This window comes from Mirounga angustirostris, unplaced genomic scaffold, assembly GCF_029215605.1.
Source record: "Mirounga angustirostris isolate CCGP_5_RB_7025 unplaced genomic scaffold, mMirAng1.0.hap1 SCAF_13, whole genome shotgun sequence".
Lineage (NCBI taxonomy): Eukaryota > Metazoa > Chordata > Mammalia > Carnivora > Phocidae > Mirounga > Mirounga angustirostris.
In genome coordinates this window covers 30578421-30601933 of record NW_026991721.1, presented here as the reverse complement: position 1 = coordinate 30601933, position 23513 = coordinate 30578421, and the positions used below count along the sequence as shown (strand labels likewise).

Below are 23513 nucleotides of genomic sequence, written 5' to 3'. Positions count from 1 at the left end.
AGGTCAAATACACAAATCTACAGAGATTTGCCTCATCTCCCTCTTAAAATCTACTGACACAGCATCAGTGATAGAAAAAAGCAATAGCTGCTAACATCAGAAACAGTGATTTTTGGAAGTTGGAAATCACACGGATTGGATCAATGGAAAAGCTAGAAGAGAAAAATCAGGACCCTAGGTATTAAATATATGAGAAATGCAGGGCGCCTGGGTGGCTCAGTCGTTAAACATCTACCTTCGGCTCAGGTCACAATCCCAGGGTCCTGGGATCGAGCCCCGCATTGGGCTCCCTGCTCAGTGGGAAGCCAGCTTCTCCCTCTCCCACTCCCTCTGCTTGTGTTCTCTCTCTCACTGTCTCTCTCTCTGTCAAATAAATAAATAAAAATCTTAAAAAAAAATCTATTATGAGAAATACTTTTTTCAAATCTGTAAACTCAGAAAAAAAAGAATGGGAATAGACTATGAGGTAATTACCAATGACAATCAGTTTAACTGATCAGTAGATTGTGATGTTGTATGATAAATTAAAACTGTCTAAACAAAATGGAGACCTCCTAGTATCAGCATTGGAAACAAAAGTAGAGTAAGCCTTGGGAAGATCCAAACTTCTAAACAGAAAAGTCTGGAGGTGAAGGAGTAGAGCAGGAGGCAGTTTTAACCAGAAGTAAAACTCTACAGCACAATAAACAAACTCCAAGTCAAATGAGTAAAGAGGATACTTCAGAGAAGATGAAATAATGTCACCAGTATTATGAGAGCTGCAAATTTAAAAAGAATATGCACTAGTTCAGTGTTGCTGCTATTATTTTGGGTTAAGGTAAAGATGAGAGAGGTATCTCATATACATTTGGCATAAAGAAAATTTTGGACTTTGACAGATTAATTTTTAAACTTTTTTTTGTCCTGTATTCCAACAAATCAGTCTCTAGGAATTGGGTATACATGCACAAATGTGAATATACAAGCATGCTTTCTGATGCCCTGTTCACCAATGGAACAATGGTTAAATAAAGTATGGTACATCTGTTGTCTGGATTCTCACAAATGTTAAAAAAATAAGGTAGAGTCTTCATGTATGTACCCTAACAATAAACTAAATAAATAAACTAATAACAAAAATAGTTGTACATTAATATATATAACCTGCTAGCGTTCACATGAAACCTAATAAAAAGCTAAAATGAGATTGTGTAATACAAATATTACACACACACACACACACACACACAGCAAAGATAACCAAACTGCTAAATTTATTTATTTCTAAGACAGGACACAAGATTGGGTTCTGTGGAAAGTTGAAGAAGGCATTCTACTTCTATATGTAATTCTATATTGTCTGAATTTATTTTAACCAACACCGTATGTTAGTTTTGCAATTTAAATGTCCCAAGCACACTTTTATGACAGGAGAGATAATAAATGATATGGCAACAAAATATAGTTTATTCTACGCCGTTAGTTGATTTTAAGAAAAGATGATTATTATGTATTACAGAATATAGTATTCTTAATTACAATCTTTAATCCTTAATTGAGGTTAAATTTTAAAGAAGGATGGAGGTAAAATTATTCCATCAAAAATGGGTAAAATAACTTAAAGGTTTTATTGCTAGAGTTTAGAATATCAAGCGTACTTGCTCTTAAACCTTTGAAAGATACTGATTAATAAAAATATTCTAAAGCTAATTTTCCCATTAATTCTCACAAAACAGCCAAACCCATTAAAAAAATTAACTGTTCTGTAGATTGAGACATAAAGACACTACTCTAGAAATAACCTTATAATTTACTTAATACAAGAAAAGCTGTACTTACAACAAGGAGCAGATTGAACTGGTGGTCCAAGTTGTGGAAAGGTCATAAGAACAGAAACCTCTGGTAGGTCATGTTGCTTTATAGTATGTTCAGTAGTTTGGTCAGCCCAAACCACCACTTTTTTCCTCTCTACCAAATGTTCAATTTCTTTGAAGTCAGACTCAAAAGCAGCATTTGAAAGGCCAGCTTCTTTTAATGCACAATATTGTTTTCTTAGGGCTGGAAGTAAAGCATTCAATACTCTATATAAAGAAGGTGACAAGGAAAGAGAGATAAATATTACATTTTAAATATATTGTTATAGTTCTTCATAACATCCAAAGTATTAGCAGATCATTAGAATGACACCCTGTACATGTTTTCCTTTAGAATGCCTCAACATATTCTCACTGCAGTTAGTATAGAGTGAAAGAATCCTGGATGGGAATTATAAGCATCAGGTCATATTCTCAGCTAGTCTTCACTTGACTCCATCTGATCTTGGATAATAACACAAACTGAGGTTTCTCCTCTATAACTTGGGGTACAACTAGACAGTCACTACTTACACCAGGAGATTATTGTGAGAACTAAATGAGTTAAATACATATAAAAGATTTTTGCAAAGCGTAATGTGATTTATAAAACAAAAATACTGTTGTTACTAAGTACCATAGGATTAAAATGAAAAAATATACTCTTCAATGATGAGATTCATTTTAGGTATGTAACATTTCAAAGGAATCATACTTAACTTTCCTTCAGGAAAGTTTAGCTCTTCATGAGCTAAAGCAATGGTTTTCAAAGCCTTCAAAGGGGTTCCAAGTAGAAGAGCTGTGGACAAGGATGGTGGGTAAAGGGAATCGATGGGACACTGGTTTCTTGGCTCTGATTCAAAATCTTCTCTATTGCTATCAATCGGAGCAGTACCAAAGGTATCATTTTATGTATTAGACCTCCATGTAAATGTTCACTGAAGAAATGCCACAGCTATACAGTTATAAATTTATACACTCAATCAATGGTTCCTAACTTTTATATCAAGGAAGATGTCAAACAACTTGAGTGACCTTGAAATGCTTCAGTCTTGGTTGTTTCAGCTGACTCATAACATCCAGGAAAATAGAATCATTTCAAGTATGGGTAGGGCAGTGGGAAAAGGACAGGCATTAATTTTCTCAAGCAAGGAAGGAAGGGAGCAAGGAAATAATTGCTTTATTATCCCAGTCTTAAATATTTAGATAGTAGTACAAATAAATAGTCTGTGACTTTTTGCTGAGGGTGGGGAGTACTCCATTTAAGCCAAGGAGGCAACAACTATAGGGAAAAGTTATTAAGCATAAAGTCAATTTATTTTATTTATTTTTTAAGACTTTATTTTTATTTATTTGACAGAGAGAGAAATAGCCAGCGAGAGAGGGAACACAAGCAGGGGGAGTGGGAGCGGGAGAAGCAGGCTTCCCGCGGAGCAGAGAGCCCTACGTGGGGCTGGATCCCAGGACCCTGGGATCATGACCTGAGCCAAAGGCAGACGCTTAACAACTGAGCCACCCAGGCGCCCCAAGCATAAAGTAAATTAAAAAAAAAAGATTATTTATTGAGCACCTATACTAATCAGGTGCTGTGCAGAGAAGAGATAACAAAAAAGTTTTAACAAAGAACTTTTCTGTCTTTCTAGAAGTCTGGATCTTCCCAAGGCTTACTCTACTTTTCTTCATACTTCATAGGTATGAAATGATATCTCATTGTTTTGATTTGCATTATCCTGATTAGTGATGTTAAGTACCTTGTTATGTACCTGTTGGCTATCTGTATATCTTCTTTGGAAAAATGTTTAGATCTTCTGCCCATTCCTAATCAGATTGTTTCTTTTTTTTGCTATTGAGTTGTATGTTCTTTATATATAAATTTTGGATATTAACCCCTTAGCAGAGATGATTTGCAAATATTTTGTGTCATTCGGAAAGTTGCCTTTTCACTTTGTTGATGGTTTCCTTTGCTGTGCAGAAGCTTTTTAGTTTGATGTTAATTTCACTTATGTTTGCTTTTGTTTCATTTGCTTTTGGTGTTAAATCCAAAATATCTCCATGTCTGATGTCAAAGAACTCATCGTCTATGTTTTCTTCTAGGAGTTTTATGGTTTCAGGTCTTACATTCAAGTCTTTAATTCATTTTGAGTTAAGTTTTATGTATGGCATAAGAAGTGGTCCAGTTTCATTCCTTTGCATGTAGCTGTCCAGTTTTCCCAGTATCATTTATTGAAGAGATTGTCCTTTCCCCATTGTATATTCTTGGCTCCTCTGTCATAAATTAATTGACCATATATGTGTGGGTTTATTTCTGGGCTCTCTACTCTGTTCTATTAATCTATGTGCCTTTTTTTTTTTTTTTTAATAACAGGGCAGTTTCTTTTTTTAAGAGTTTTTATTTAAATTCTAGTCAGTCAATCTACAGAGTACTATGTGCTTATGTTTAAGAATACCATACTGTTCTGATTGCTATAGCTTTGTAATATAGTTTGAAGGAAATAAATCAGACAGGAATTGTGATACCTCCAACTTTGTTCTTCTTTCTCGAGATTGCTTTGGTTATTGTGTCTTCTGCAGTGCTATACAAATTTTAGAATTTTTGTTCTATTTCTGTGAAAAATGCCATTGGAATTTTGATTGATACTCTACTAAATCCATAGATTGCTTTGGACCATATGGACATTTGGACATTAATTCTTCCAATCCATGAGCATAGAATATCTTTCCATTTATTTGTGTCTTCTTCAATTTCTTTCATCAATTTCTTATAGCTTTCAGTGTAGAGGTCTTTCACTTCCTTGGTTAAATTTATTCCTAGGTATTTTATTATTTTTGATGCAACTGTCAATGGGATTATTTTCTTAATTTTTCTGATAGTTTGTTATCAGTATATAGAAATGCAAGAGATTTCTATATATTGATTTTATATCCTGTGACTTTACTGAATTCATCAGTTCTAATAGTTTTTGGTGGTCTTTAGGGTTTTCTATATATATTGTCATGTCATCTGTAAATAGTAAGTTCTAGTTTTTGTTTCCAATCCTGGATGCCTTTCCTTTCTTTTTCATGTCTAATTGCTTTGGCTAGGACTTTTTTGGTCTTGTTTATTAGATTCTACATAGAAGTGAAATCCATATTTTATGTTTTTGATGACACATTTTACATCTTTTTATCTTGCATATCCATTAATTATTATAGTTAGAGTTATTTTTACTACTTTTTCTTTTAAATTTCGTATTAGCTTTACAAGTAATTCATCTTCTACCTTTACCATATATTCACTTTTACCAGTGAGATTTATACCTTCATGTTTTCTTATTACTAATTAGCACCTTTTCTTTTCAGCTTAAAGACGTCTCTTCAACATTTCTTGTAAGGTTAGTTTCATGAGCTCCTTTAGCTTTTGCTTGTCTGGAAAATTCTTCATCTCTTCCCCTCAATTCTGAATAAGTGTGCTGGGTAGAGTTTTCTTGGTTAGAAATTTTTTTCTTTCAGCACTTTAAAGGTATATTATATCACTTTTTGCCACTGCTATACAAGGTCAGGCTCTGATAGTTCATCACCTTCATTATTTTTTTAATGTCATTTAATTTTTTCAAAATCTTTTAAAGAAAGTATTATAATCTACTTTAACATTTAAGAAAACTAAGGCTTAGTGAGGTTAAATAATTTATGCAAGTCATATTGCTAATATAAAATAGAATTCAAGGCCAACTCCATACTCTTTCTACTATGCTATATTGTCTCTGTTTATAATGTTTTGGTTGAGCAATTTGCTAAATCAGTAAGAGTTAGTCAGAATCTTTTTGCCCATTTAAAACTAAAATTTACCTTAAATGTATCAATCTATTTGTCTGATATAGTAAATAGAGTATGGGTGAAATAAATTAATGGGTTTCCTTGATACTTTAACTCTTGCCAGTGGTTTGAGTGCTAGTAAATGAATATTCACGGTCTGTTCTAGGTAGAGATTTAGAAAGTATAAGGAGATCAGGTTGAGCTTCTAACCACAGAAGAATATCTCCCTAAAGTTTTTCCTTTCCTTTTCACTCTTTTTAAAATAACTATCCTAATGTGATTTCCTTTACATCAGAAGTATGGAAAATTAATTTCTAGTTATTTGAGAATACCAGAACTGCAGCAGAATTTTATACTAGCAGAAAACCCTTAGAGAAATAAATTTTTCATTTTTACAGAGCATGAAAGCAACACCTAAAGAGTTGACTGACATATCCAAGGTAACAAAAATAAAGACTGTTATACTTTTTTTACTATTATGTTCCAAAAGATGTTACTACTGAGTTAGTAGAGCATGAAAGAGCTACTATAGCATCACATAAAAATTGGGACAGTTGAGGTTAAAAAATATACACTTTAACTTCATTTCAATGACAAAAATCATTCTGGAATTACAAATACTTTAAAAACTGCCCACTTAAAAATTCAGCTGGTATTAAAAGTAATTGCTTCTAAAATAAATTTTTATAGAAAAATGTTTTCAAAACTATAAAGCACTAAAAATATTAGTTGGAGGAGAACCACATATTTTATACTTTCTCAAAGTTTTCTAATTCTGCATACTTTCTGATGCTGGCAAACACTTAAAAATAATGTACCCTATATCAAATAAAACTCAATTTTCTGGCAGTGGAAAACAACTTCTACGTTTCAGGTTCCTTAGGTCTAAAGTGCTAAAATTTATAGAATAGACAAATCCATGTACTTACGCCTCAGTTTGCCTGTGTTGTTGTTCTTGAAGACAAGCTAGATCCATCATATGTTTAATTTGTGCTTTCAAATCTGTATTCTGGAGGTGCAAATGGTGACAATGAAGATCTTTATTGAGTTCCTGGGGAAAACAATGCAAACTATACTTCAGATTCCATTAAGAATGTTAAAATTAAATAAATTTCAATAAAACTTATTTTATATTGGTGCTAATAGTTTTAATTTTTTATATACAAGATGATAATATTTAGGAATGATTTGAAAAATAAACATCCTGGTATAAGTGGTCTATAACTTACGAGCAAGATAAGTTTTTTTTTTTTAAATATTTTATTTATTTGAGAAAATAGCGAGAATGAGAGAGAGAGAGAGAGAGAGTGCACATGAGAGGGGGGAGGGTCAGAGGGAGAAGCAGACTTCCTGCTGAGCAGGGAGCCTGATGCAGGGCTTGATCCTGGGACTCCAGAATCATGACCTGAGCCGAAGGGGGTCGCTTAACCAACTGAGCCACCGAGATGCCCAGAGCAAGGTAAGTTTTAAGTTTCTCAGAAACTAAGTATTAGGAACTCAGAACAAATTTTATTATGATGACAGTTTCTTGGGTCTATCTAACTTTTTTTTTTTTTTTTAAAGATTTTATTTATTTATTTGAGACAGAGAGAATGAGAGAGAGAGAGCACATGAGAGGGGGGAGGGTCAGAGGGAGAAGCAGGCTCCCTGCCGAGCAGGGAGCCTGATGCGGGACTCGATCCCGGGACTCCAGGATCATGACCTGAGCCGAAAGCAGTCGCTTAACCAACTGAGCCACCCAGGCGCCCAGGTCTATCTAACTTCTTGATAATGTTGTGAAAATATGAATATGACCAGTTTTTGCTTAAATGCCACTTCTTCAGGGCTTTCCCTGAGCATTATATTTAAAGATGGATACCCTCCACCCCCAATAGTCTCTGCCATAGCATCGATCAGTAACAATTTAATTCATCTATCTGTTTATAGTTTCTCTGTCTGTGCTCAGAATGTAAGGTTCACAACCAGGACAGGGGGTGTGTCAAACTATTTCAGTGTTATAGCCCCTGTATTCAGTGTCTAGAGTTGCATGTAATAAAAATTTCTTGCCTTCACCCAATCTGGTATAAGCTTCATCTTAGAGCAAAAGTGTGAAAAGTCTTTTGTAGGTTCCCATTTTCCTAAACCTCATGTTGTTAGCTGCAAGTGTTCTCTAATCTACCCCCTAAAATTATTTATCTTTCTTTAAACCTACTAAACCTTAAGTAGGAAAATGTCAGCTAAGGGGTTATACTAAAGTGTGAAAGGGATAATCCAATAGCATTCTCAGAACCCTTAACTAGGAAAATTTTGGTCAATGTGATAAAAGGAAATGAAATCTTTTGGACATTTGAGGGGCTGAGACAGAAATCCCATAAGCAGGAGAGAGCTATGCCAAGAAACTTCCTCTTGGGGACAATTCCATTTTAGCTTTTCAATACTCCTTCCCAAACTGCAGTTGGCCAATGATTCTCTAAAAGCTTAAAATTGTTTTTTCTTCTTTTTTTCAATACTTTCTATGCCAATGGTAGGCACTATGACTGGGAAACAATGTCATTCGATGTATCTGAGATATAGTAAAGTTGGGGGTTGTTTCTTCACATGATTTATGATTATATTTCACCCTTTAGGGAGTCAGGATGGTATGATTAGAGCACTGGTCTGAGTCAGGTGGTCTTAGAAATGCTCTCAGCCAGGACACAAATGCTACCTTAAGCTAAAAATATAGTCTTTATGGAGATCAGTTTACTTGACTAAAATTTAAGAGCTTTACTAGATGATCTCTTTAGTCTTTTCCAGCTATAAAATGCAATGATCCTAATGGTCTGAACCTATTTGCCAAATATTACATCTTTTCTCTTAAAAAACAAAACAAAACAAAATGCTTCTTTAAATATTTCCCCTGATAATTTTATTCTTTTATCTTCTTGAATTACTTGTCTCTTAAAAAGACAAGCCTTGATTGTGTAATTTATATTAGTCAACAATAGGCCTTGGCTAGCTTGTCATCTTTGGAAATCCAAGTTTACAATTTGAGTCTTTTCTTGTCTTGATACACTAATTATGGAATCTGATTGGAAGAACATGGTCTATTCTGAGAACTACAAGTAGGTTAGTAATGGCTAACGTGAAAATATAATGAGAGATTATATATAAAACTTGAGAGGTACCCAGGCCTGGGAAATCATAACAGAGTTTATATTAAGGAGAAGGCACTGAAGAGTGATATGCTCAGAGTTACTTTTTAGAAAGCTCATTTTCATTATAGTGGAATTTGAATGGAAGCAAAAAGACCAAATGTACGGTCCAATAATGGGGGGTAGGAGTCTGAATAAGGGTAGTGGCAGTGGGAGACAGAAAGAAGTGAATAGATTTGAGAAGTTAAGGGGTAGATAATGCAGAAAAGGTATAGAGAAAAGAGCACCAATTTGAAAGTGACAGTACTGGGTTTGTGTCCAGAGTTATAAGACTGTAGGTAAGTCCTTTTGCGAAGTTTTGTCTCTGTTTGCTTATATCAGCTGTGAAAATATCCATGGAAAAAAGAATTGAAAGTGAAATTAGGGTGGTAGGAATGGAAGCAGTTTTAATTTTATTGTTTTTTCAAATTACTTGGGATGATATTCATTAAAAAAGTAAGGACTTAAAAATAAATTCTAGGTTCACAGTCAGGTGTGAAAAAGTTTTCCTTAAGGGAGTTATAGAAGACAGATTGCTAGAAAAATTAAATCTGACCACATTGAAAAAAATGTAAATTTATTGAAAATAACCCAAACAATATTAATTTATAAACCCAAACTTTATAAATGCTACTAAGTAGACAAAGAGGCAAAAACAAATTACCAATTATAATACTAATATTAATACTAAAAGGAATACTATAACACTTTTTAAATTGGGATCTTAAGGTAAATATGGGAATACAAAGGCAAAGTAGTAAATTTCTACAAATGATTATTTTTTTGGCCTCTTTAATGCTAAATAAGTTAAGTACTTCTGTAATTGGGATTGGGTTATAAGTTAGAATTTTGATTATACAAATATATTATAAGTATATTCTAAGTAAAGCTAGTGAGAAGTAAAAATACTCTAGTAATAACATTTTAAACTAGAAATACATGTACTAAAGTTTTAAGATAATGTACTAATGCCACTTGAACTATATACCTAAAAATGGTTAAAATGTTAGTTTGTTATATTTCACCAAATGCAAAGAATTTTTTAGACCCATCATGAGAAAGATTTTGCTCTATCATGGCAAAAGTAATAGTAATAAAGAGAACTAAGTAAAGAAATAAATAAACTAAAGACTCTTACTAGTTACTTTAAACTAAGAAAAATAATAAGTTACTGCCTATGTTCTCCTCTAGGATTTTGATGGATTCCTGTCTCACATTGAGGTCTTTCATCCATTTTGAGTTTATCTTTGTGTATGGTATTAGAGAATGGTAGAGTTTCATTCTTCTGTAGGTAGCTGCCCAATTTTCCCAGCACCATTTATTGAAGAGACTGTCTTTTTTCCATTGCATATTTTTTCCTGCTTTGTTGAAGATTATTTGACCACAGAGTTGAGGGTCCATATCTGGGCTCTCTATTCTGTTCCATTGGTCTATATGTCTGTTTTTGTGCCAGTACCATGTGGTGGAAAGAGCCAAGATGCCCTTCAACAGACGAATGGATAAAGAAGATGTGGTCCATATATACAATGGAATATTATTCAGCCATCAGAAAGGATGAATACCAAACTTTTGCATCAACATGGATGGGACTGGAGGAGATTATGCTAAGTGAAATAAGTCAAGCAGAGAAAGTCAATTATCATATGGTTTCACTTATTTGTGGAACATAAGGAATAGCATGGAGGACATTAGGAGAAAGGGAAAAATGAAGGGGGGGAATCGGAGGGGGAGATGAACCATGAGAGACTGGACTCCAAGAAACAAATGAGGGTTTTAGAGGGGAGGCGGGTAGGGGGATGGGTTAGCCTGGTAATGGGTATTAAGGAGGGCACGAATCGCATGGAGCACTGGGTGTTACACACAAACAAAGAATCATGGAACACTACATCAAAAACTAATGATGTACTGTATGGTGACTAACATAACATTATAAAATTAAATTAAAAAAATAATAAAATAAAATAAATAATAAATAAATAAAAAAGGTAAAAAAATTTAACTCTAACCAAAATACTTGTCATTTTGACAACGATAGTCTTAAAAATGAGACTGCTTTAGGAGTGCCTGGGTGGCTCAGTCGTTAAGCATCTGCCTTTGACTTAGGTCATGATCCCAGGGTCCTGGGATCGAGACCTGAATCGGGCTCCCTGCTCGGCCAGTAGCCTGCTTCTCCCTCTCCCACTCCCCCCTGCTTGTGTTCCCTCTCTAGCTGTCTCTCTCTCTGTGTCAAATAAATTAATAAAATCTTTAAAAAAAGAGACTGCTTTAGATATACGTCATCTCTAACAAATAAGTAAAACATATATAAGTGAAACAAAACCAAAAACTACCATAAACATTCAACACCTGTTGCCTTTCCAAGAGAACAGGCTCTTGTGCAGTGAATGAGAAACACTTATGTGACCAGAACTATCAGCTGTTTTCTCCGAAAACTTTTCACTCAGAACGTGGCTTGGGTATTCTGATAGGTGTTCTGATGGCAGTTGTTGCATTCTAGGACGAGCCTTTACAGCTTTAAACCTAGATAATCTCTAGTACAGTTCATTGATTGTCTTTTTGCCTTACTACTTTTAAGTTATGTAAATATGTCTATTCTGTCATCTTAACATGAATACAGCATTTTAAGAAAAGTGTTCTTTAGCTTTCTTCTAGAGTATTCTTAATGTACAAATGGAAAAATGACTTTTAAAAAAAGCAAAATTATATAAATGTGACTCCCAACCTCCCGTCTCCTAGCTTTTTGATCAGATTCTCAAAGGCATCTATGACCCAAAATGGTCAGAATCACTGTTCTGGAGGAAAAAGATAAAATGTATTTTGTAATGCAGCTAACTCTGTTGTGTTCCTTTTGTATACACCTTTCTTTGGCTACTGACATCCATGTTACAGATACTTAGCATATTATTAGACTATTATTTTTCGACCATCTATTATGTGTTATGTGGTGGGAGGCCTTTGCATATAGCATTTCATTTAAATATATTTTGAAGATAAGAAATTAAGAAGACAACAAAGTTAAACAACTTGTCCAAAGTCATACAACTAGAGTTGGTATTCAACACAAATATTAAATAATAGAATGACTAACCACTCCAACTCCGAAGTCTATTCTTTTCTCAATATTTACATTCTCTCTGTAGGGAATATTCTAAAGTGCTTTATCAATTAAATTTTACTATAAAATATTATTAAATTATGCTTTGTACTATATTTAATATGTAATCTACTGACTAACTGACTGGAATGCTTTCAGAAAGCTATTTTGAAGAGTTCTAGAATTACTAAGGTGTAGATTAAGTTGTTGGCTCACCCTCAATAAATCTTTACACTAAAGAATTATTCAATCTTCATTTGTCTTTGGTTTTCTTCTTAGGAAACAGGGTATCTGCTGCTTGCTGCTCATCACTCCTTTCACTACCTTGACTGCCATCATTGACTGCTCCTGCTAGTCTTCTCCCTCCCTAGTCTGAGCTTTAACACTAAAAGGATGGCCATTTATAGCAATTGCTAGCCAACCAGAGAATTCATTTCCCTAGTCATGATGCACTGGATAATAATTTTTCAATTACAAAAAAAAAAATGTTATCTTTGAATATTAACCATTACAACCTGCATTCATTTGCTACTGAATATATTATACTTATTTTACCTGTATTGACAATCAGTCTAGTGCTTTTTTGAAATTTGAAACTTCCAGAGGACTAGATACCAATTAGCTAATACACAATACTGAAATTCAGAAAAGCATCATCAAAGACTAAGACACTCCTCTTTTTAAAAAAAAGAGTGCAATGAAGTTATTCTTTTAAAAAGTAATTGGTATTTGGATCAAAATTAGTTACTTTGTAGCAGGTGTCTACTTACTGCTTATGCCATATTCATTTTCCCTTCCTTTCTTATTAAGAAAACTCTAATTGTTCAGGGTCATAATGTATCCAGCAAAAACGTTCACCTTTCCATATTCCCTTGTAGCTAGGGATAGCCATTTGACAATTCTAGCCAATAAGATATGTCTGCTAGGAACTTCTGGAAAAGCTTTTCCTCTCCCAAGACAGATATACCTCCCCACTTTCTTTCTCTCTTCTTCTTCTGGCCTAAGTGTGAACTTGAGACTAAAGATGGAATAATGATATGGTAACTATGAAATGACAAGTATTAACAATGACACTGATGACATTTTGGAGGTACTATATTAGGAATAAACTTCATATTCTCAAGACTTATTGTTAAGGGAGCAAAAAATAGCCCGGACTGGTAAAGGCAATAAAGTCATATTTCTGTAACCATGTGGATAAACACATTTCTTAACCACCATTACCCATCACTACTCTTCATATCTTTTGCCATTCTAGGTGGAATACCTTCAGTTTAGTACCTATATGCACACACACACACACACAACTTTCAAATCAGCTTTTGTTAGCTATGATACAAGTAAGGGTGACCACGTTTAAAACTATTTTTCCACAAAACCTCAAGTATTAAAACAAACTGAAATTACCTAAATGATGAATCCTCAAGTACAGTTTGATTACTTTATTCTAACTTAAGAGCTATCTCATCAAAAGATGTAATCGCTTAAGAATAACGTAAAAGAACTTTACTCTTCAGAAAGTACAGAAAAGGCAAATTTATTGCATAAGTACGGAGGAGAAGGTAAAATGAGTAAAGGTAAATGGTAAAATAAGTCAGCTAAATCTCAGAGATGGAACAATAGTTGTCTTATGAGAGATATATACCCAATGACAAAGACAATGGGTTTAAAGAGCTCAGTTCTTACAAATGAATCTGAATAAACACATTCCTACCTTTGGAATATGACCATTTTGACCTAAGAGTTCCATTTCAGTCTTTACACGATGAAGCCAATTAGTATTCTCATCAAATTGCTTTAATTCCTCCTCTCTTTTCTTCTCTAGGTAGCAGCGACGAGTTTTCAACATTGCAAGTCTATGATCTCGTTTGCAAGTGGCCTGAAAAATAATGCATTTAATAGCTTAATTTTTATGATATTTGATGTATGTGATATTAGTAAAGTAGTAAATTTTCTCATAAGGGTGCAACTGTAGTCTATTAAGTTAGGCTATACTTTTGTACTTAAAGCTATTTCCCCTTTGAAATCTCCACAATACTCCTGCTTGCAGGAAAATAGGAAATTGAGCTGTGAGTCATTTTTATAAAATTACACGTTGAGAATTTATGGCTTTAAGAATTACAACAGCCAAACTGAAGACTGTAGCTTTGTGTGTGTATGTGTGTGTGTGCGCACGCACTAAAATACATTCCTTTAAATGCTGCATTTGAAAAGTTCATACAAGGTCTGATAATTCCCATGATTCCTTTACTCAAAATCAAAGCAGATGCAAGTCCTACTCTTTCCTTTCCTCCAACTTGAAAGATGTGAAGAAATAACTCTGCTCTGATTTTGCCTACAATGCCTATAGATAGGCTGGTGCAAGTGTTAGAAAATAGAACTTATATCAGAGTGCTCATAAATATCTGATCTTACCTGATGGTTAGTTCAGGATCCATAATGGGTATTCTGAATATTTTTGGTATTTTATGTAGGCATGAATCTGGCCTTTTGATTTCTTATCCCAACGGTCTTGCACACTATCATGGGAACTGTGAGCTGAACAGCTTGATCTCTTTGGGTTATTTGAAAACAGATACTGAACTAAAAAATCATCAGATATGATGGCTGGACTTGAAATAATCGATCCCCAGATTGGAAAAAAGCACCTGTAGCTGGTTTTGGAAGTAGGGAGTTATATGAAAGAAAAAAAGAGCAGGGACTACCTTGAACTTGGTCAAAGACCTCCTTAAGATAAGTCCTTCTTCCTTACTATATTTTATAAAACATGTATTAAAATTTTGGGGAAAAGCCAGCCATTAAAGAAATTTGCTAAAATGTGAAACAATGAAACTCTTCTCACTACCTCTTTTTGTTTGCTTTAGAAAACGTAATTATTTTTCATTAAAGTGTTATTTACGTTATGCAATGAGCTAATGGTTTTAAAATTAATACATAAATATATTTTTTTTTAAGTTTCAGTTTGAATATTTCGTATAGGAATATTGGTAGTTGGAATTCATATGAATAAAAGCTCGCTTAGGTCCTAAGTATTTTTTTTCAAATAGTAAGGGGTCCTGAGACCTGAAGTGTAGACCCACTACTATAACAGAAGGTAGAATATGTAGCCTCTTGACTTTCTTCTGCTATTCAGGAGGTGTGAAAACTTAGGCAAGTTAATCTCAGTGGATCTTTAGTCACCTCATCTGAAAATGAACATAAAAGTATTGTACCTGCCTGAAGGAAGACCGTTAAATCACATCATCTTTACTTTGCTTTAATATTTATAAATGTTGTAGGAACTCTTAGAAACCAGGGCAGGAAATGCTCTAAGGCTCTCATGGCAGCTAATATTTAATACCAAAAAGTTTTTAACTGAAAACCGCCAAAAGTATGTTTTTGAGTTTTTACTTTTAAATGTCCATCAATGGGTACCTGGTTGGCTCAGCTGGTTAAGTGTCTAACTCTTGATTTCGGCTCAGGTAGTGATCTCACAGTCTTGCTCTGCACTCAGTGTGGAGTGTGTTTGAGATTCTCTCTCTTCCTCTGCCCCTCCCTCCTTCACGTGCACACACTCTCTCTCTCAAAATAAACAGAATCTTTAAAAAAAAAATGTCCATCAAGTGGATCCTTTATGATGGTTCCCTAGGGGGACATTTTCCATCAGGGTATTCCTATTGAATCATTGTTCTGAAATAAATAGCAAATAAGTGTCTGGGGATAAATGCTAAAATATGCATGTTAAATCCTGACATTAAAGCAAATGCTTCCCATTAAGGTTTCAAAAGAGCTTTATATATTTAATTAACAAAATCCCCAGAACATCACAAAACTTCTTGAGTGAGAACAGACAAATAATTCTAAAATTTAGGTGTTACTACTGCTTTGTGCAAAAGGACCGCTAACATAGTAAACTCATTATTTGGCTAAAAATAATTTGCAGATTACCTTTATATGGCCATAAAATTACCCAAGAGCTTCACTTTAATTCTAATCTCAGAGTCTATCCTCTAGAACCATTTATGTCTGAGTCAATGTTATGAGGTTCTTCTAGCGCTTCTGATAATAAACCACTTCTGGACAGGATCCAAGACAGATATAAAATTCCTTGCCCTAGCAGGCAATTTAGTAAAACTATAGTTTGATACTTTAGCATGTAAAAAAACAAAACGAAAACTGCCACCAACAAAAACACCTCAATCTCTATAGATGTCTTCCTATGTTTTTCAGTAATTTAATTACAACCAATACACTTGAGGTTTTATCTCCATTGCTTACCTAGTCTCATAAGAATAGCTATAAGAATTGGAATATATAGATTGAAATGATGAAAAGTAAAAAATCCTAAAAGGCAAGTAGGTCGAAAAAAGGCTATTAAGCAGAATACAGATGCAAACAGAAAAAATTATTTATTTATTTATTTATTTTTTTAAAGATTTTATTTATTTATGTATTAGAGGGTGAGAGAGAGAGAAACATCATGAGAGGGGAGAAGGTCAGAGGGAGAAGCAGGCTCGCCGCTGAGCTGGGAACCCGATGCGGGACTTGATCCCAGGACTCCAGGATCATGACCTGAGCCGAAAGCAGTCGCTTAACCAACTGAGCCACCCAGGCGCCCCAGAAAAAATTTTTTAAATTTTTATAGAAATTAGAAAATAGAAAGCCAAACCCATTCTCCTACTCTGTCTTAATAAGTACTCATATTTTTGGTATGTCAATCAAATCTTATTAAAGTGGTTTTTAAAAAAGGCATTTTCAGTAAGATAAGGCATAATAAATGCATACTCAGTAAGTAAATTACTAATTTTGATAGTATAGTTTAATAGCTACTGATAAACTGGCATCAATGATATATTAATGAATACTTTATGATTAATTTCTTAGCATATCATACTCTGCAATTTCATAGTCTGAGAAAAAACTGAAATGCTAGTTTTTTAAAGCACTGTTTAAAATTTGATGGCTTTCAGGGCGCCTGGGTGGCTCAGTTGGTTAAGCGACTGCCTTCGGCTCAGGTCATGATCCCGGAGTCCTGGGATTGAGTCCCGCATCGGGCTCCCTGCTCAGCAGGGAGCCTGCTTCTCCCTCTGACCCTTCCCCCATCTCATGTGCTCTCTGTCTCTCTCATTCTCTCTGTCTCAAATAAATAAATAAAATTAAAAAAAAAAAAATTTTGATGGCTTTCAGACATTAAAAAAATGTAATATTTTCATATATAATTGTTAACTTATGGGAAGGTAGGTACAGGAGAAACACATTTTGGGGTGGTGGTCTAAGAGGACCAGAAAATTATTTATAAGAGCCAGCTTTTTAATAAGTAATATGCAAATGTATCTTATGTATTACCTGTGTAACTAATTTCAAAAAAGAAATAAAAATAAAATTAAGCTTATCACCAATGAACAACAAAACTGGAGGGAAAAATTATTAAAATGTTTATTTTTCTGCTCTTTGGTGATCTGGAGTTCCATACATCCAGGTTTACATTATTTTTTATCCTGCTTAGATCTCCTGCTTCTTGAAGTTACATCTTATTGACATTTTATTAGTCCTAGAAAATTCTAAGCCTGAAACCTTGCATATTATCCTCTCCCCTTTTGCATTAATATACCTCCTTCAGGATAACTATTAGAAGAATGCATGCAGGTCGCCTGGGTGTCTCAGTCGTTAAGCGTCTGCCTTCAGCTCAGGTCATGATCCCAGGATCCTTGGATCGAGCCCAGCATCTGGCTCCCTGCTCAGTGGGAAGCCTGCTTCTCCCTCTCCCGCTCCCCCTGCTTCTGTTCCCTCTCTAGCTGTCTCTCTGTCAAATAAATAAATAAAATCTTAAAAAAAAAAAAAAAAAGAATGCATGACTTTTCAGTTTGTCCTTCAGGCAATAACATCTTGTTCACATTTGCTATCTTTTTATCCTATATTTGATATGATTTCCTCAGGTCTCCCAATACCCAGAATTAGTCTCTTCAGCTTATCTAACGCACAAAAAAGAATAGAAATAATAGGCTCTGGAATCAACTTGCTTGAGTTCAAATCATAGGTCTGACATGTATGAGCTGTGTGACCCTGAGCAAGATGACTTCTCTGTACTCAGGTTTCCTCCTCTTAATTATGAGAATAATATTACATCTCTCATAGGGTTTTTTTTTTTTTTTAAAGATTTTATTTATTTATTTGACAGAGAGCGACACAGTGAGAGAGGGAACACAAACAGGGGGAGTGGGAAAGGGAGAAGCAGGCTTCCCGCCGAGCAGAGAGCCCGATGCAGGGCTCGATCCCAGGACCCTGGGATCATGAGCTGAGCCGAATGCAGACGTTTAACGACTGAGCCACCCAGGTGCCCCTCTCATAGGGTTTTCTGAGAATTGAGTTAATGCATGTGAAGTATTTAAACACTACCTAGCATTGTACCTATAAAGTGAACTTTTAAATTTCAGTGAATAAATCTTTAATTTCTGGAAGTTTCATTTTTTTTCTTTTTGTATGTTTCGTATGTTTTCCTTTTGTGTGTTTTCAAACACACTAAAGATGTCAAAGAGGAATTCCTTTATCATTAATTCCTTCTTTGACATCTTTAGTCTTTTTTATAATTTTTATCAGATTGCTTAAGTGTTTGAAATTTTGGGAAATCTGTCATTATTTGCCAAATCTGCTGACTTGATTATGGTGGACTGTTTCACCATGTGCTTTTTAAATTTGGACAGTGGGTTCTCATTAGTGATTTGAACTGAGGGTCTGTTTCACTAGGAACTGCCCAGTTCCCCAAAGATTATTGCTGCTCTGATACCATTTTCTATGTTATTTTCTCACTATAAGGGTTTACTAAATAAAACACATGGATTATAAAAATTCAAACCTCAAATCCTTGGAAAGAATATCTATAATGGCAGTCTTTAACATCTTTTTTTTTTCTTTTGAAATTTTTTTAAAGTAGGCTCCCTGCCCAGCATCGTGTGAACTCACGACCCTGAGATCAAGACCTGAGCTGAGATCAAGAGTCAGACACTTAACGAACTGAGCCACCCAGGTGCCCCAATAGTTAGTCTTTAAGTGAGACTTTTTCTTACCCTAGGCATGGTTCCTTATCTTTCTGTGCTGATTGGGAAAATGTTTCTTCATGGTGTACTACCAATACGAAGAGTACAGACCTCTGAGGTTCCCAGTTTTATGTAGGGTCTGCCATTTTTAACGCCCTGTCTCCCTTGGGTCCCTTGCCTAAGAAGTGGTGTACATCAAAGGTATGATATTGGGAGAGGTCTGCGTGTGTGGACGGAGGGAGGGCAGCGTACTACTGCATGAAATAATAAAAATGAGTAAAAGATGGTCTGCCTTTCTCAGCACCATGCAATGGAAATTCTAACAATGTCAGTGATAAAATATTCTTCCCCAGGGGCGCCTGGGTGGCTCAGTCGTTAAGCGTCTGCCTTCGGCTCAGGTCATGATCCCAGGGTTCTGGGATCCTGCTCAGCGGGAAGCCTGCTTCTCCCTCTCCCACTCCCCCTGCTTGTGTTCCTGCTGTCGCTATCTTTCTCTCTGTCAAATAAATAAATAAAATCTTTAAAAAAAAAAAAAAATTCTTTCCTGGAAAAAAAGATCTGCAATTGGTCTAAGTTGTAAATTACTGCCTGTATCTGGGGTTTACGGCTCCCACTGCCCCACCTTTGGTACCCAACAGTGAGGGTGTTAACTTCATGTAAAGTGTTCCATCAACCCTCACAGAAGCAACAATTGCAGTTGAGATTTTGTTTTATTTGGTTTCCTTTTTCTTTCTGACACTTAGGAATTTAATTTTCTGTCTTGCGCACTTAACTATGAATTTAAAACAATGTTTGATACATTTCCTCCAGCATTTCCAGATGTTCATAGTGAATGGGTAATTAAATAACATTATCTATCACATTTATAGAATTAGAAGTCCCCATGTGTTTACATGTGTAAAATTTAATTATAAATACCTTTTCTACTTTGTCTTCAGAACACATCATTTCAATTTGCTTGTGGCATTGTTGTTGATAGAATGATTTAAGTTCATTTTCTTTTAGTAACATTTCCAACTTCAGATATTCTTGCCTAATTTCTTCTCGATTCTGGAACAAGCAGTTCAGAATTTCTTGAAATCTACCAAATATAAAACACATTACAGAATCTGACTAATTTTGTGAAATAAATTTATTTAACAAATAAATGAACAAAAGAATATATATCACTCATAGAATTAGACCCAATGACAAACAGCAAATAGGTTAGTGACTGTTTCCTATTAAATTACAAAAATGTTTGGAAAAGGATATTAACTTCATTTTTACTGTATTCTTTTTCTTCTCCAAGGAAGATCATATTATTAAAAGATATAGGTATTATAAGGTCTATGTAAGTCATAATTATATAACTAATATACTCTATTTTGTCTATGTAATCCAGCTGCTTAGCAGAAATAAAATATTATGTTTGTAGGAAAAGGATGATAATTTGAACCTGTACAATCCCAGTTAAAAGGCCCCCAAAGCAACACAGTACTGTGTGTTGTTTTGATTTTGGCTAACTGTGAAGAAACAAGCAGTGGGTGGCCTAATCATATGGCGCCTCCATGGCCCCCTAGGGAAAGTGAGATAGCCAGTTTTTAGTTTTAGAATTTGTTACAGTGAAAACACACCATACGGTTAGGTACCCCCTACAGCCTGGCTAGGAGTCAGCTGACATTGCCAGGACCCAAAACAACCAAGTTTGCAATGTGGTAAACCTAGAAAAGCCACTCTGGTATCTTTCCTCCAAAGGGCAATGAAGATTTGGAGAATCAAAGTTGAGGGATTTGACTCAATCTCCTCCAGATGCATAAAGACCTCAAGCTCAAAAAAATCTATGCAAGGCCTAAAAGGAACCTGCAATTCTGCATCCTCCAGGGTCAGCAGAACATTGGTCACAGCAATATTCTAATTTTATAAATATATATTTATGTTTTTAAATCACAGATCAGGTCTGACCTACAGTAATAGTATGAACAGTCATATACAAAGCTCTCAAAGAAAAATTAACTGTGAAGCCTTTAAAATAAAACTGTAACAAATTATATGCATTTAAAAATAAATGTTCTTCAGCCAAAATTTTAGATATATTTGTAAGGATCTGTGGTAAAGACACTGCCAATTTACGTCAGTAGTTCTTAATAAAACTCTATTGGGAATGACTATAAACCACAATACATCGACTTGACTGCAGTTTTGTCAAACTGATAAATATTTCATAGGAAGTATGTATGGACATTGCAATTTCATTGTATTATATTACAACACACCAATGCCAGTAAATGAATTGATAAGTTATCTTTAGGTTATTCTCAAAGATAATTTCTTAGTTTTTTTTAAAACATTTTATCTAAGGATAGAGTTAAATATTTGTCAATTTTGTAATTTTGTGCTCCAGACTTATTTTAGTTGGTGGGGTTTACCGATTAGGATGGAAGAAAAGGAAGTATCAAAGGTTTCTAGAGATCTCCATAAAAAAAAAAACCAAAAAAACTATCATTTTAAAACAGTAAAGAGTCCTAAGGGATTGACTAATAACTATTTTCTAGTCATTTAAAACATTCAACTAACTAGTAATAAAAATCTTTGCCTATGATTTTAGGTGATACATGATGATTATTAAATTCTACACAATTTTCTTGATACAGTCACAAGTGAAGTTGTATAATTACTTTGTATAAAGAACAATTGTACTTTCTTTTTATGATTTCTTCTTGGATATTATCATTCCTTCTTTTTTTTAAATTTTTTTAAAAGATTTTACTTGTTTATTTGACAGAGAGAGAGTACAAGAAGGCAGAGGAAGAGGCAAAGGGAGAGGGAGAAGCAGGCTTCCCGCTGAGGGAGCCTGATGCGGGGCTCGATGGAGGAAAAATGACAAAAGCTCTGGGGTATATAATCTGATATTTACAGCTTCTTTATAATATACAAGGAAATTATGCTAAATAATACGTTGCACAAATTAAAACCCTAAAGTTTTTACTGTTTTATTTCCTAGCTCAGGCCATCTCCCTCTTAAATCATTTTCTCAGAAGGAAAGGTTCCATGACTTGAAGCCATCAACTGCAGAAAAGTCTACTAAGGTTTTAACTGGTAACTAGATCTGGTTAAATAGCGCTGAACAATCCCATGCAAGCAGTAAGTCCATGTTTGAGCAGCTGGTGACTTCTTTAATTTTCTTTAAATTTGTTTTTAAACTTACATCAACAAAAGAATATCTGGTTGCACGTGGGCCAATCCCACATTTGACTAACAAAATGAAACCTACAGCCACTTTGGAAAACAGTGTGGAGGTTCCTCAAAAAATTAAAAATAGAGCTACCCTATGACCCAGCAATTGGTTATTTACTGGTTATTTACCCCAAAAACACAGATGTAGTGAAAAGAAGGGACATATGCACCCCAATGTTCATAGCAGCAATGTCCACAATAGCCAAACTGTGGAAAGAGCCGAGATGCCCTTCAACAGATAAAGAAGATGTGGTCCATATATACAATGGAATATTACTCAGCCATCAGAAGGGATGAATACCCAACTTTTACATCAACATGGATGGGACTGGAGGAGATTATGCTAAGTGAAACAAGTCAAGCAGAGAAAGTCAATTATCATATGGCTTCACTTATTTGTGAAACATAAAGAATAGCATGGAGGACATTAGGAGAAGGAAGAGAAAAATGAAGGGGGGGGATCGGAGGGAGAGATGAACCATGAGAGACTGTGGACTCTGAGAAACAAACAGGGTTTTAAAGGGGAGGGGGGAGGGGGGATTGGTTAGCCCGGTGATGGGTATTAAGGAGGGCACGTACTGCATGGAGCACCGGGTGTTATACGAAAACAATGGATCATGGATCACTACATCAAAAACTAATGATGTATTATATGATGACTAACATAACATAATAAAATTAAAAAAAAAAATAAAACCTAACAACAACTAATAATATGTCAGTTAAAAGCTCTTTTTGATAAGTTAAACTGTGTAACAAGGAATGACTTTCACTTCATTTATTTTTCAAAAGTCACTGTAAGTGCCTGGGTGGCTCAGTCGGTTAAGCGACTGCCTTCGGCTCAGGTCATGATCCCAGGGTCCTGGGATCGAGCCCTACATCGGGCTCCCTGCTCATCAGGAAGCCTGCTTCTCCCTCTGCTTCTGCTGCTCCCCCTGTTTGTGCGCTCTGCCGCTCACTCTCTCTCTCTCAAATAAATAAATAAAATCTTTAAAAAAAAAAAAAGTCACTGTAAGATTGGTGGGATATAACAAAAAGCATCATAAATGTAACAATTTTATTTTGACAGCGGGTTGTTGGAGGGATTAACAAGAAAATAACCTAAATATTTTAGAAAATTTCCAGCATAAACAGAGCTCTGGTACTATAACAATATATAGGTCAACTTTATGCTATATGAAAAACTGATTGTCATTGATAGAAATAACTGTTTAATTACCTCTTTAAGATATTTGTAAAATAGCACAGTATGGAAGAAAAAGATTAATTTTTGAAAGAGATGATTTATAGTTCTTGCCTTATCTTTGAGAAAACAATATCCCACTTCAAATTTCAAAGGATTGTTGGAGTGATCAGATTAATATGGGCATAAAAATCATCAAAGACTATAAAGCCATCTACAAAACTAAAGCAT

The 23513-nt window shown here is 34.7% G+C and overlaps 1 protein-coding gene across 2 annotated transcripts in view; it reads right to left on the bottom strand.

Annotated features, from left to right (window-relative positions):
• KIF18A (kinesin family member 18A) overlaps positions 1-23513 on the bottom strand; it is a 97401-nt gene that overhangs the window by 40122 nt on the left and 33766 nt on the right. For both annotated transcript variants that reach the window (XM_064576724.1, XM_064576723.1), the window contains exons 10-13: positions 19802-19964; positions 13585-13749; positions 6554-6675; positions 1819-2060 (exon numbers count right to left, since the gene is read on the bottom strand). In XM_064576724.1, coding sequence (XP_064432794.1) covers positions 1819-2060; positions 6554-6675; positions 13585-13749; positions 19802-19964 — 692 coding nt within the window. The remainder of the gene's footprint in view (positions 1-1818; positions 2061-6553; positions 6676-13584; positions 13750-19801; positions 19965-23513) is intronic.